The sequence below is a fragment of the Chiloscyllium punctatum genome, chromosome 38, assembly GCF_047496795.1.
Source record: "Chiloscyllium punctatum isolate Juve2018m chromosome 38, sChiPun1.3, whole genome shotgun sequence".
Lineage (NCBI taxonomy): Eukaryota > Metazoa > Chordata > Chondrichthyes > Orectolobiformes > Hemiscylliidae > Chiloscyllium > Chiloscyllium punctatum.
The window spans coordinates 43262835-43278493 of NC_092776.1; the positions used below are offsets into that span (position 1 = coordinate 43262835).

General features: G+C 37.6%; 1 protein-coding gene across 4 annotated transcripts in view; it reads left to right on the forward strand.

Moving 5' to 3' along the window:
• Positions 1-15659, forward strand: part of btaf1 (BTAF1 RNA polymerase II, B-TFIID transcription factor-associated) — a 130758-nt gene that overhangs the window by 87854 nt on the left and 27245 nt on the right. For 2 of the 4 annotated variants that reach the window (XM_072557718.1, XM_072557720.1), the window contains exons 19-26: positions 358-561; positions 1302-1728; positions 2165-2355; positions 2863-3037; positions 3121-3230; positions 3554-3755; positions 11615-11763; positions 15466-15618. In XM_072557718.1, coding sequence (XP_072413819.1) covers positions 358-561; positions 1302-1728; positions 2165-2355; positions 2863-3037; positions 3121-3230; positions 3554-3755; positions 11615-11763; positions 15466-15618 — 1611 coding nt within the window. The remainder of the gene's footprint in view (positions 1-357; positions 562-1301; positions 1729-2164; positions 2356-2862; positions 3038-3120; positions 3231-3553; positions 3756-11614; positions 11764-15465; positions 15619-15659) is intronic. The other 2 variants (XM_072557719.1, XM_072557721.1) reach the window with 1 other exon arrangement.

The following is a 15659-nucleotide window of genomic DNA, read 5'->3' on the forward strand; positions in this document are numbered from 1 at the left end:
AACCCTTCACTCCACACATGTTGTATTTTAATCCATTTCTGCATTTATTTGTCTAAATGAGTTCTGCTTTATGTCATGACTACTAAATTATAATCTATTGAAGGTAAACTACTGCACATTAGCAAGGAAAAGCATTATTTTAAGTAGACAAATAAAGCACAGTAGACCGACTGGGACAAATGCTGCATTAAGAAATCTTGAACATTTTAGCTTGCAAAGAATTCTGGACTTTTGGGATTTCTTGTGACATTCAAACAATGTAGTATAATTTCTGCTGGCATCCATTTAAAGTTTTAGGCTTTTGTGAGCAATATTAGTATTATGCCTGACTAAATTTGAGCCTTGCTTTAATTTCAGGATTGTACTGTTGTATCACGTGCAGTACAGCCACGACTGATGGCTATTTTGTCAGAGCATCTTTATTATGATGAGATAGCTATTCCTTTTACCCGCATGCAGAATGAATGCAAGCAGTTTATTGCATCACTGGCTGAAGCTAATTGTGATGTTGGGAACAGCGTGAATAATAGCGTATTTACTATAGATCAAGCAAACGAACTGGTAAGTGAGTTGTTCAATTTGAAGGACACAGTTGCTATATGTTAAAGTGGAGGATTTAAAAATTGGCTGAAAACTTCATTACCAAGAAAAATACTTTTTTCACTTCAACACAATTATATGTTGGCTTGAAAGAATGTTAAGTGTAGCAGTTGACCCACAGTTTGTTACACTATTACTGACTTCATTAACACAACTGATGCAAGTGTTACGAATGGATGGTATTTTAAATTATCTAAAATTAATCTTGAAACAACTGATGCTGTACAAATCATATGCATGTTTCAAACCTTTTAGAATAGGTTTGCTATGACTTGCTCTAAAATAGGCTATATTTTATAAAAAAGAACTTACTGGTTTTCTTTATTAAGTACTTTCAGTGTATTTTATTTTCATATGTTAGAATAGCTTGGTGTTAAGTTGTCATCCTAAAGACTACTTACCTCTTCAGTTAACACTTAATGAATATTGCAAAGCTGACAATACAAGGTCAGCACACGAGCAAACCTACAGAAAATTATTATAGAAAAGTAGTGACAAAACAACTGCAGATTGACAGGGTTGAAAAGTAATGTTGAAATAAACATTTTGTCTGGCCTTTTATTGGAATTGGGAATCAACAAATCAAATGTTAAAAATCCTAGGCTGGAAAATGGTATTCAGGATTTTTTTTTGTATCAATACTAGTGCATTTACTGTATTATGTGAACTTCTTTTTTAACATTCCAACTTTTAATTCAAAGGTCACAACGATTTTCAAAGAAGTGACATCAACAGCTGGTTTAAAGCCCAATGTGATCCAACAGTTGGAGAGTAAGCGGCAGCAGGTCCAAATGACTATAGCAGAGACAAATCAAGAATGGCAAACTCTTCATCTGAGGGTTCACATGTTCTCTGCTTGTGCAGTTGTTGATTTGCAGCAACTTCCAGAAAAACTGAATCCTGTCATAAAACCCTTAATGGAAGGAGTGAAAAAAGAGGAAAATGTACTTGTGCAGAACTATGCAGCATCTTGTATTGCTAAGTTGCTCCAACAATGTACATCTAGATGTCCTTGTCCCAACCCCAAAATTGTGAAAAATCTTTGTAACTCCGTTTGTGTGGACTCCACAGTCACTCCTTCTGCAACTTCTCCAGTGCCTATGTCTAACAGTATGGAAAATTCGAAAGGTAATTTAGAGCATAAAAACAATTTGTTAAGCAAAACCAGTTTAAAGTGTAAAAATTCACAACTTTTTTTACTTTACCATTCAACTTAACTTCACATGCTCCTTGTCAAACATGGAGAAAATGAGCCTACAGCTATTTGGTTTTGGTCAATATTGAAATTAAAATAGATCCTTTATTCTTTTTAAAATCCACTCATACTAAAATAGTGCTAAATGCAATTTTTTAAAATTAATGCTGAAGCATTGATGAAAAATCGTAACAAATTGTATTTGTTTTATAATGTAAAGTTTAAGAAACTCATTCAGAGAAACTAGTGCAAATACCCTAAACAAATTAATATTTTTCATGATAATTTAGATTATGTTTAATCTGTTTAAAATTTATTTCCGTGCAAAGAGTGTTGACTAATCCATCTGTACTTATTTTTTCTTCTAAGGACCAAATTCTGAAAAAGATGGAATGCATCACACTGTAAATAAGACTCGGGGAATCATCACGCTTTACAGGCATCAGCAAGCTGCTTTTGCCTTAACCAGTAGACGGGGTCCAACACCTAAAGCACTCAAGGGCTCATCTACAGACATTCCTCAAGGGAGTGCTGGGATCAGTTTGTGTGAGCATGATGAAGTGAGTATCTAATTACAGATAAAATGTAATACAGTTTAAACTAGTCAAGTGTATATTTGTTGCTTGATTAAGTAATCATTTGTGCTGTTGGTATGCACTTTTTTTTCCTGTCACTTAGATTTGGCTTCATTCATAGACTGAAGCAAAATTTCTTGACTATTTTTACCTTGAATCTCATGTGCTGTGTAGCTTTGATAGTAGCTCACATTGATCACAGCTCACATTGATAGCTATGTTCTAGCTTTTCCTTGTATTGATAGTGTTAAAAATTAATCCCTGAATAAATTTATTTGGTGAGACAGTGCATTTTATAGATTTTAAAAATCAACTCTACATTTCTGCACTTAATTAATCTCAGCTAGAATAGCAGCAAGAGCACTACAGTTCGTCCAATTGACAGAGAAGGGAATCATTCCATTTGTCTTGTTCTGACATTAAAATGTTAGTTTAATTTTACAAAATAAAATTGACATGAAGCAATTTTTTTTTGTTTACTCCATATTGAAGGAGGATTTCATTGTTTTGCAGACCCAGAAGCCAAACTTAATTCAAAGAAGAGGAGCTGAATATGCACTTACAACCATAGGAAAACACTTTGGCGCTGAAATGGCGACAACCCTGCCTTATTTATGGGATTCTATGGTTGGACTACTGCGAAGTCATGTTGATGTGCAGAATTTTAGTATGTATCTAATCCCATATATTTGATATTCTCATTCAACTCTATTTTAAAGTATGAATAGTTGGCTGACTTATGTTTTCCAGATGGAAAGGTAGTCCTCGAGAAAGGAGATGTTGTTGCTCAGGAATTAGTAAACTCGTTACAGGTGCTAGAAATTACAGCAGCAGCAATGGGTTCTGATATCCATGCTCAGGTTTGTTAAACTTTATGCTGAAAGATAAAATATTGTTTCTATTGTATTCATAAATAATGTAGCAAACTACCCTCAGTATATTTGGGCTTGTACTTTCAGAATGATTAACTGAGCTTATTTGCTGGAAAAAGTAGAAAATGAGGTGCTTATTTTTCATGCAAGAATTAAGCATTCATGTGTTAGTTTTTAAAATAGATTTCCTACTGCTTAGCTGTGATTTTTTTTTTCTCTCTCTACTACAGTGCCTTTTAATTTTAAAGTAAATGCTTTGAATTTAAAAATTAAAATACCATGGAGCAATTACATTGTTTTTTTCCTTTCAGCTATTGCAACATCTTCCACATCTTTGCACTTGTTTGCGACACCCATATACTGCAGTAAGGCACATGGCTGCTAGGTGTGTGGGTGTCATGAGCAAAATAGCTACAATGGAAACAATGAACATTTTTCTGGAGAAGGTTCTCCCTTGGCTAGGAGCAATCGATGATAATACAAAACAAGAAGGAGCAATTGAAGCGTTGGCCTGTATCCTTAGCAATTGAATAAGGATGCTATATTTTAGTGATATGTATGTTCTTCCTTAATAATTCAGCCTGTAAAAGCATGTGATTAAAAGCATATTGTCTCTCTTATGACAAACATCATCATAACCATAGTAGCTTGTATTTATATAGACTTTAACACCATAAAGCACCCCAAGGTGTTTCACCAGCATTATAAAATTAAATCTAAGGCAAGATGCCAACAGTTTATCTAAGAGGTGGATGTTGAGGAATATTTTAAAGGAAGAAATAGAATTAAGAATTGAAAATAGTTAGGGAGAAAACTGCAGAACTTTAGGGCCAAAGTGACAGAAGGCATGGTCACCAATGTTTGTGCAATTACAAGCAAAGAAAACCCAGAGTTGAGCATTAATTGAGTACAAATGATCTGGGAGCATTGTGAGATTGGAGAAGATTGCAGAGATCAGAAGATGTAGGTTTTAAAGTGATTCAAAAACAAGAATGAGAATTTTTAAATCTAAGCATTAAACACATGGATGATAGGTGAACATGACTTGGTGTGAGTCAAGACATAACCAGAAGAGTATTGAATAACTTCAATTATGTGGAGGTCAGAATGTATGGGATCAGTCAGGAGTGAGAAGAGCTGAGATGGTACAAAGTTTAACTTTTATGAAGGGTTATGCAGATAAGTAATTGCTGCTTCAAATTGGCATCAAATTTTACACTAATTTGGTTTAGTCACAGACAGGTGCCAGGGAGCGAGTGGAGGGACTGGGTTCAGTTTTCCCAGTATTTAATTGGAGCAAATTTTATAAATTAGCAACAGTGGAGGAATTAAGAGAGATGGTTGTGAAGTAGAGCTGGGTGAAATCAGAACATATATGATAGCTGTGCTTTTCATGTGTGGAATGTAGATGAGAAGTAGTCATAAGCTGAAAGTAATGGTGCAGAAGTAGAAAGAGAAGCCATTAATGATACTATTCTGGCTATTATTAGAAAAGGAATAGAATCAGCTGAATACAATGCCCCAGCTGGATGATGGTGGCAAGGTCTTGGACAAGGACCGTGAAGTGAACGATGTAGATAGATAGACCACGGTAATGATGTTGAGAGAAAAACTAGATGCTGAAAGTTATTTGTTTAAAGTAGGACGCAATGCTTAATTCTGTTAAAAAGCATTTGGACTAAGATGATAGGCTAATACTAAACTGCTCTAAGAACAGTGTTAAATATGGGTATAAGAAGCAAAAGTTACCAGTGGTGTTAGGTCTGGTAGCATTGTGGCTATAGTACAAGTTTAGGACAAGTATAGTACACGTTCACCTCAGTACTCTCAACATTGGCTGTGCCAGATTTCTGATACTTTCAGATTTCAGGTTGGGTAGTTTGGGTCAAGCTGGGTTAGGGGTCAAGGGTCACTCAGGGCATGATAGGTACATGAATGGGCAAAACCAAGAACTAGACTAGAGGCAAACCACATTATGCAGGATGCACTAAATAGTCCAGATGTCATTCAATCAAACCTGATGGCAGAGTATAAAAGTGTTTTGCTTTTGTCCAGTTTTCAGACATCACTTGTTTTTACAGAGCCAGGTTTGAAGTACCTTACCTTCATTAGTAAGCGGATGGCCTGGACTAATGATTCAGAAATTAAGAGTTTCAATTCCACCTTAGGCTATTAAGTTTCAATGCAGTTTTTGATTAATGCGAAAATGATGAGAGTGGGATAGTGGTGCTTTGCATATTGACTGTCAACAAGTGTTTGACAAAGTATCACATAATAGATTTGTTGGCAAAATTAAAGTTCTAAGTACTTTTTAATTCATTCATGGGATGTGGGGTCACTGGCTAAGGCAATATTTATTGTCCATCCCTAATTACACTAGAGGTGGTGGTGGTAAGCTACCTTAAACTGCTGCTGTCCTTGAGGAGTAGGGAAGTCTATTGTAGTTGGAAAGAGAGTTCCAGGAGTTGACCCAGTCATAGTGAAGGAAGGATGATATGCTTCCATATAAGGATGGTGTGTTTCTTGTCGAGATGAACTTGCTTGTGGTAGTGTTCCCAGGCTTTTGCTGCCGTTATCCTTCTACATGATAGAGGTCATAGATTTGGAAGGTGATATTAGAGGAGCCTCTGAATTTCTGCAGTGATATTTCCAGATGGAATACACTGAAGCCACTATATGTTGATGGTGAAGGAAGTGAATGTTCAAGGTAGTGGACAGGTGCTAGTCAAGTAACCTGCTTTTTTCTGAATGGTGTTCAGTTTCTGAATTTTGGAGCTGCAGTCATCCAGGCAAGTGGAAAGTATCTATCACATGATGTATTTTGTCTTGTGGATAGTGGATCGGCATTAGGAAGACAGGAAGTGAAGCTTGAAAGGGTTCAGAAAAGAATTACAAGGATGTTGTTAGAGTTGAATAGGCTGGGGCTGTTTTCCCTGGAGTGTCGGAGACTGAGGAGTGACCTTTATAGAGGTTTATAAAATCATGAGGGGCATGGATAGACTAAATAGGCAAGGTCTTTTCCCTGGGGTGGGGGAGTCCAGAACTAGAGGGCATACATATAGGAGAAAGATTTAAAAGGGGCCTAAGGGGAACATTTTCATGCACAGACTGGTGCCCTTGAATAAGCTGCCAGAGGGAGTGGTGGAGGCTGGTACAATTGAAACATTTAAAAGACATGTGGATGGGTATATGAATAGGAAGGGTTTAGAGGGATATGGGCCAAGTGCTGGCAAATAGGACTAGATTTATTTAGGATATCAGGTTGGCTTGTTTGACTTGGATTGAAGAGGCTGTTTCCGTACTGTACGTCTTTTATGACTCTTTGACTGAGTCATGTGTCTCTAAGCTAGAACTGGTCATACAGTGGGAGGAGACAACAGCAGTGTCACAGGATAACAACAAGCAATCAGGATGGGCCATATCAGCAGAACAAAAGGACTCTTAGGACCCCAGGAGACTACACTAGAAAAGGTGCCTGAGATGAGGAGACATTCATCTCAGAATCTCCATCCCCCTGAGAGACAAATAACGTCACTGTAGTTTACGGGTGGAACAACTTGTATAGGGGGAATGGTTGTTTTCCATGTTTTTGTAAACATTCCTGATTATATACAAATGTAGGCCATGAATCCTGTATGATCATTTTAGTGGTTGTACATATGGTTAATGGGGTTTCTTTAAAGTAAAGGGGGAAGGATGTAACAGTAAAAAAAGATTATTACTTGAATGGTAAAATGTTGCAGCATACTACAATGCAGAGGGTCCTGTGTGTCCTTGTGCATCGATCACAGAAGATTGGTCTGCAGGTACAACAACTATGGCGGCACGGTGGCACAGTGGTTAGCAATGCTGCCTCACAGCGCCGGAGACCCGGGTTCAATTCCCGCCTCAGGCTGTGTGGAGTTTGCACGTTCTCCCCGTGTCTGCGTGGGTTTCCTCCGGGTGCTCCGGTTTCCTCCTACAGTCCAAAGACGTGCAGGTCAGGTGAATTGGCCATGCTAAATTGCCCGTAGTGTTAGGTAAGGGGTAAATGTAGGGGCATGGGTGGGTTGCGCTTTGGCGGGTCGGTGTAGACTTGTTGGGCCGAAGGGCCTGTTTCCACGCTGTAATGTAATCTAAAAAAAAGTAATTAAGAAGGCAAATGGTATTTTGCCCATCATTGCTAAAAGGTTTGAGTTTAAAAGCAGAGAGGTTATGTTGGTGAGTGCTGGTGAGGCCACACCTCCAGTACTGTGTGCAGTTTTGGTCTCCTTACTTGAGAAAGAATGTACGGCACTAGAGGGGGTTATAGAGGAGGTTCATTAGGTTAATTCCGGAGTTGAGGGGGTTATCTTATGAGGAGAGATTGAGTAGACTGAGATTATATTCGTTGGAATTCAGAAGAATGAGGGGGGAATAGAAACACATAAAATTATGAAGGGAATAGATAAGATAGAAGTAGAGAGGATGTTTCTGCTGGCAGGTGAAGTTAGGACAAGAGGGCATAGCCTCAAGATTAGAGGGAGCAGACTTAGAACTGGATTGAGGGTTGTTCACATATAGAATTTCCTGCCCAGTGAAGTAGTTGATGCTACTTTAGTAAACATTTTTCAAGCTAAGGTAGATTTTTTTTTGAACAATAAAGGAATTAAGAGATACGGTGAGAAGACAAATAAGTGGAGCTGAGGCCATGAAAAGATCAGCCATGATCTTATTGAATGACAGAGCAGGTTCGAAGGGCCAGATGGCCTACTCCTGCTCCTAGTTCTTAAGTTCTTACAGATGTAGTTGCGGTGCTGTCTCCTTTAAGAGAGTTGGCCAGGTGACTTGCAAGGCACAGAGCTAGGGGGCTCTGTCAAGGATTAGTTGTGGAGATGTGCACATCGAAAAGAGTGTTCCTGATCAGAGTTTTACCTGTGCCTCCCTTGTGTATAATTCCGGGTTCCCAGAGAATTACAAACTTAGTAGTGGTCAACAAGGTGAAGTACTGATTCATCAGCTGAGGAGGGACAGTAAGTGGTAATCAGAAGGAGGATTCGTTGCCTATATCTGATCTGATGCCATAAGATATTGTGGGGTCCAGAGACAATTTTGAGGGCTCCCATGGCAATTCCTTCCCAAATGTAACAGCACAACTATACATTTTTGATTCTGTCCTAGTGGGACCCAAGAATGTTGAAGGAGGTGTCTTGGACATTATCTGAGTGTAACACATGAATCTGTGTGTATGTCAGGCTGCGATTGAATCACCTGTGGGACAACCCTCCCAAATGATGTTAAGGAGACTTGCATAATGTTAGCCACTTTGTATCTACTATTGTCAGTTTTGGTACTTTGGACAGTGTCAAGTGGCCCATTCAGTTACATCTTTAGACTTGTAGCAATTTGATAAAACTGAGTGCCTTGCCATTTTGGAGCCACCACATTGCTGTGGTCTAGAGTCACATGTAGGCTACATCAAGTGAGGAAGCTGATATCCTTTCCTAAAGGACTTTCTTTAATTAGCTGAGCTTTTTATGGCAGTTGATAAGTAGCTACATGATTGCCATTAAGTTAGCTTTCACTCCAGGGATCTTTTATTGAAATCAAATTTCACCATCTGCAATGGTCACATTTTAACCCATGTATCCAAAACATGGAGTCTAGGTGACTCTTCATCAATGTTAGCTTGCTCTCTTTCATGGATTCTGTCTGATTTTGATGTGATATCCAGAACATTAACTCTGAGTTCTGGATTACTGGTCCAGTGACATTACTACTATACCAACACACCATCTAATGGAACAGTATCAACAATAATATAAATTCATTAAAGTGGGTAGTCAGGGGAAGCTGGAGTTATTATCTTTCAAACAGTCATCATTAAGAACTTTCAGACTGATGCTGAAAATTGCTGGAATAAAAGGGAAGCCATTTCCAGTTGGAGAAGAATTGGTAATCTGAGGGTATACATTGGGGAAGAATAGAAAAATGGGACCCTTTGGGGAAAAATGGAACCAACCCAGGCTTGATGCAGCGGTGGTGGTCTTCTGAAAATCATCTGTAATTTTATGCACTTGAAATCTTGTGCAATGCAAAAATAATAAGGTCATTGACAAAGACACTGCCCATAAATTTAGATAGTACAAAAATAAGGATAAGAACACTGCTGATTTCCAATAAGGGTAATTAATTTTAAAACTTTGTTGCAATTTATGTCCTGTTGTGTTCACTTAGATTTAATAGTGTTTTGCTATTCGTCCTAGTTAGAAAACAAAGTTTTAGTGTATAGCAAGATTCTTCTTGGCAAGTTGATGATTTGAAGTATTAACCAAAGCAATTATGCCAGTGAATATCCTTTGAAACCTTTAATAAATAACTTGTATCAAAGTTTTGAAATAACTTGTCTACATATCATGCCTGGACCCATTTAAATGCAGAACGGTTTGCATTTGCGACCTTTTATAACTCTGAGCTCAAACCAGATTCTGTTGAGCATGTGTTAAAACTGTTACAGTATTTTCAAGTTTTTCCAAGGATCCATTTTTTGCAATACCATGTACTCTGCTCCTACAGAAACTGTAGAAAAGTAAATGTACAAAATGGTCAAAAATGGCACATGTTATGGACTAGGATTTCTTGAACATTTTTGGTTTAAGGACTTCTGTTCAAATTGTTCAATAAACATTGATCACATTCACCAAATTATATAATGCTAATAATGTGAAATGCTGCATGTAAAGTGCCTTTTTATTTTTTTTCAAGTGAGTATTTATTTATAGTTGTCAGTGAGATGAATGTGCCTGCTTCTCATTGGAGCATCTAATGCAGCACCTCCTACCTGAGGCAACGGATGCACTCCTTTTTCACCTGCCAGCTTGTATATCAGGTTATTTTGTGCACCTACTCGAAAGTCTTACAAACCCCAGTGTGAGAAACCCTATATTAGTGTGTTGTGTTCTGGAATTGTGTACAATTAGGACAGTGAAGGAATCCTTGCATACAAGATGATGTGCTTGATATGACATTGCTCATGCCAACATTTGCTGTTCTCGGCACTGATCTTAGTGAGCACAAAACTGCCAGACTAAAACTCTTCCTACATTTTTTAAATTGAATTTGAATTTGATTCTTTGTAAGTTGCTATGCTTAACATCTGAACCAACATACTTGGAGGAGATAAAATTAATTTGTTGGATTAAAAAAAACCTACTGCTTCCTGGATCAATTATTATATCCTAGGCACAGGTAATCGATGTAAAAGGACTGAAATTCTAAAATGCTAACAGAATTTTGCACATTCAATGCGTGTGGAATTAAAGGTGGAGAGCGCATTTAAACAGGTAGGGTGGTATCATATCTGAACCTATCTTGACCATAATTAATCTCTCGCCAGAAAGGTCTATTGTTAGTCTTCCTGCCCTGCTACCAAATAAGGACTCCTTAAGAACCTCATTCTGCCCCCAATGGGATAAATCACCTGCAAGTAGTCCTATCACCTTGAGGATTGCACAACAGTTAACTGTTATGGCTGTTTGTCAAATAGGGATTGAGTCGTCTTGATCAAAAGCAGTTGGGACCTGATCAAGGGGACTGGGCATTGGATGGAGGAGCGCATAGAAACACACACGCAACTCACTTGCAACCTAGGTCCCTCATGATCCAAAAACCCAAACAGTAGGAAAGCATGTGCTGTCATGGCAGCAACCATTGCATCCTGAGTAGTTTTGCTGAATGCAAGAGGTGTGAGTTTCTGACTGGCTAGCAGCTCTCATTAGGCAGTACTTCCATCCTTAGGTAAAGTCCCATCACTGGCCCTGCCCCCTACTGACTGGGTTGTGGTTCAGCTGGCCTTTCAAAAAATAGGCATTGCCATCCCTTGCCAGCTCCTTAGCCAACTGCTCTGTCCTTCAATCCTACAAAAAGGTTCTGCATCTAATTTTTATCAAGAAATTAAGCTTTGTTTTAATGTTCTCTGCATAGAGTAAAATCTTGAACATAATTTTCATATTGTAAGTGATGACAACCCATTTATGCTCACAAAACAAAGTTTCTTACATCATGCTGCAAGTATCCACCAGTCAAAACACCATTGATTGCATGTTCATTCTAACAGTTTCACTGTTGTTATCTAGAAGGGAAGAAGTCCTCTAGAAGATTTTATTAGATGAGCCAAAAATTTATAGTTACCATTTATGATTTTAAAAAAGTGTTCTTCTTGGGTTTCCTGATTGTGTGTGTGTGTATGTTTGTGTGTGTATGTTTGTTTGTTTGTGTGTGTGTGTGTGCGTGCACAAAGCTATCATGACTATCCTCACAATGTTTTCTTTTAAAAAAAGAGTTGGCTTATTAAAAGGTAATCTGTTTTATATGAGAATGAAGAAGAATAAAATTCCTTAACAAAATATGTCTAGGTATAATGGAGCAACTTGATGTAGATATCATCCCATATATAGTGCTGCTGGTGGTACCTGTGCTGGGAAGGATGAGTGACCAAACAGATAGTGTGCGGTTCATGGCTACACAATGCTTTGCAACATTGATTAGGTTAATGCCACTCGAGGTAAGCTTAAAAAGTTTTAATTTTGGCAGTAGTCAATGGAAATTGCATGCAGCAAATAAAAAAGATCTAGTCTTTTTTGGTCTAGTATAGCTTGTCTGTCTTGTGAATAGTGTTACCCAAAATAATATCAGGTATCCCCTTACAATGAATTCAAATTAAATTCACTTGAATTTAAAATAAATTATTGAGTTATGGGATATTGCTTTAAGATATGCTAAGAGATTAAGCCATACCAGTGTGACAATTTACAAATAGAAGCAATACTGCAAATGAAATTCTTAAACTATACAGCAAGGATATTGCTTTCTTTTAAGTATAATGAAGGTGATTTTTATGTTTTGGATGTAAACCATGTCATTTTAGAAGTGTTAACTGCAATTTAGTATATTCCTGTCAATTTTTGATTTGCAAAACAGGATGAAAGGCTGCAGAAGGATCAATTTATGCAAATATTACCTCTTTGTTAGAGCAATCCAATTAGTCATACTCTTCTGATTATTGCCCAATCCTGTGTTATTTCTTCTTCTCTGCAAGTATTTATTCACTTCCATTTTACTTGTTACTGTTGAATCTGCACAAACAACCCTTTAATGCAGTACATTTCAGATCACAACAGCTTGCTGTTCCCTCCTCTTTGTTTTTGTCAATTATCTTAAATTGATTTTGATTACTCATCCTTCTGTGACTGGAAACAGTTTATCTTTGAAAGAATAAAGCTGCTTAAGACATTGAACAAAATTCTATCTTTACTTTAAGCAGAAAAGCTTCTTCTCTCTCTATGTAAATGGAAGCAGGGATGAAGGACTATATTCTAGTAAATCTCTTCTGCACCTTGTCTAAGGTCTTGACATATTTCCAAAAGTGTAATATTCAGAATTGAAAAATCACTCCACCTAAGGTCTAATCGGTGTTGAAGGTTTAACATAACTTCTCTGTTTTAGTACTTTGTTCCCCTATTACTTAATCCAACACTAATAGAGATTAATAGTCTCTCAACATGTCCTGCTACCTTTAAAGATATATGTACATATTGCTCCAGATCTCTGTTCCTGCATTCTCGTCAAAATTGTACCACTTAGATTATATTGCTTCTCCTCCTTCCAACCAAATACATCACTTTCCATGCTCTGCATTAGGTTTTATGTTCGATGTGCTTGCACATGTCACAACTGGTTTATATCTGAAGTGTTAATTCTTGAGTTTTGTGACATTTGCAAACTTTGAAATTATCCTGTATACCCAAGTCTGATCATAAGCATATATCAAAAAGTTCAGTGGTTGAAATATCAATCACTGGAGAATACAATTTGTGCATATTCCTCCTGTCTGGAAAAACTGAAAAGCAAGCATTTACCTCTTTATGCACTGCTTCTCTCCCTTAGCTAATTCTGTGTGCAAACCGTCACAGTCTTTCATTCTACAGGCTTTAATTTTTCTAATCAGTATCTTATGTGAACTTCTGGCTTTTAAAATGTTATTTGGTGATGTGCATCACTTCAACTGCACTATTCTCATCAACACTCCCAGTTATTAGTAATTCAATCCAATTCTTGTAATCCAATTTACCTTAAATGAAAGTTGGTATAAATGTCTTCATTAGCTCATACTTTTCCAATTAATTTTGTCCTGAGTTCCTGTTTTTAAGTTTCTCGACTGGTAGAATTAGTGGAAGGCCTTTGGCCTTTCTGTTATCAAGTTCTCCAATTTCAGTCATTAGATCATAAGAAACAGGAACAGCAGTAAGCCACTCGGCCTCTCAAGTCAAATGGCTTCACCATTCCATAGGATTGTGTCTGATTCAACGTTCCTCCTGTCCACTTTCCTACCCTTTCCCCATAATCCTTGATTTCCCATTCTGAAGAATCTATCTCTCTGCCTTAAATATACACAAGGACTCTGACCCCATATCTTTCTGTAGCAAGGAATTCCAAAGACACTCAACTTTCTAAAAGAAATTCCTCCTCATCTTAGTCTTAAATTGGCACCCCTTTATTCTGGGGCTATGCCTCTGGTCCTACACTCTTCATGATGGGAAATATCTTCTCAGCATTTGTCGTGTCAAGCCCCTTAAGAACCTTAAATGTTTAAATGAGATCACCTCTCGTCCTTCGAAACAATGAATTAACATCTTCCCTTAGATAAGGGGAAAAAAGATGTTCACAGTACTCCAGATGTGGTTTCACCAGCACCTTGTACAGTTGCAGCAAGACTTCCCTACTGTTATGCTCCAACCCCTGAAATAAGAGCCAACGTCCCATTAGCTTTTCTGATTACCTGCTGCACTTGCGTGCTAGCTTTCTGTTTCAGTCCACAAGCACACCTCCCACCCACCCCCCCACCCCCATGCCTTTATGCTATATCTTTCTGCAGTTTTTCACCATTTAAATATTACTCTGTTCTTGCATTCTCCCCTCCAGATTGAGCAACTTCATGTTTTTCCACATTGTACTCAATTTGTCAACTTTTGACCCACTTACTCAACCTTTTAATTTTTTCCTGTACATGGGCCAATTCTGTATCCACGCCAATATACTACCTCCAAAACGGTTGTTTAACCTTTTCTAAGGTACCGTGTCGAACGCTTTCTGGAATTCCAAATATAACACATCTACTGGTTCCCCTCTATCCACTCTGGCTGAGACTTCTCAAAAACTCTAATACATTAGTACGGTATGATTTCCTTTTTTGTTTTGAGGCTTTACTCACTTGGCTCAATTCAATTTATAATTTCCCAAATATCATAATATAATCCAAGCAAAGTAGTCTTCTATTTGCATTGAACTCGCAAAAATTACTTAACTATAACTCCAGTCTTGAAAATGATTCTTAATGTACCAGAATGAATATTCCATTTTTGACAGTAGTCATCCTCCTGGATTTCTTTTTCAGAGTTATAGACCAGTATTTTTACTTTGGGGTCATGATTTCTTAAAAGGTGTGTATAAAGTATTCAAGGTAACTCATTCTGAATTTTCATTCCTTCTCACCTTTTGATAGAAAATTACCTCCCCACCAACTTGTTATCACACTGGCTGGAGAAATTGGTGCAGATGCCATTGTGGGTACTGTGAGGGCTCAATCAGACTTGTAACCTACATAATATGCATTATGCTAACCATATAAAGTTTGTTCTATAAGACAACACCATAGAATGACATTCAAATGCTTAGCAGGGGGGGACAAAAAGCCTTTCAATCCACCCAGTCTACAACCAATTTATGCTGGCTTTGAATCTCTTCCCATTCTTCTTCATGTAAGTCTACAAGTATGATTCTCCATTTCTTTCTCCCTGATATTCTTATCTAACATCTCCTATGCATCTTTATTATTTGCTACAACTACTCCCTGTGCTAATTAAGTTCCACTTTCTTACCATTCTCTGGTTAAAGAAGTTTTTATCTCTGAGTCCTATATAATTTCTTGGTAGCATAGAGGTTATATTGCAGCTTCTGTATTGTTCCTCACTGCGTGTGGCGCTGCACTGTAAAAATCATTTGTAATTTTGAAAACCACAGGTACCACAACTGCTTTCACTTTTCAAGAGAAGAAGCTCAGCCTTTTTGGTTCTCTGCAGATAGATATTATCTCTTTAAGTTCTGGTTCTGCATATTTAATGACCTCTCCCTATGAGATTTGGAATAAATGTGATCTTTGCAATATTGTAAACATGACACCAGTTCTAAAACACTTTCGATATTGTAGTCTGGCATTCCAGATCCTCCTCATATGTCAGAAGAACTGATTAAACAGAAAGCACGAGAGCGCCACTTTTTGGAACAGTTATTAGATGGGACGAAATTAGAAAATTATAAAATTCCTGTTTCTATCAAGGCTGAACTTAGAAAGTATCAGCAGGTAAGTAATTTCTATGTTGCCAAACATCATTTTTGAGAATA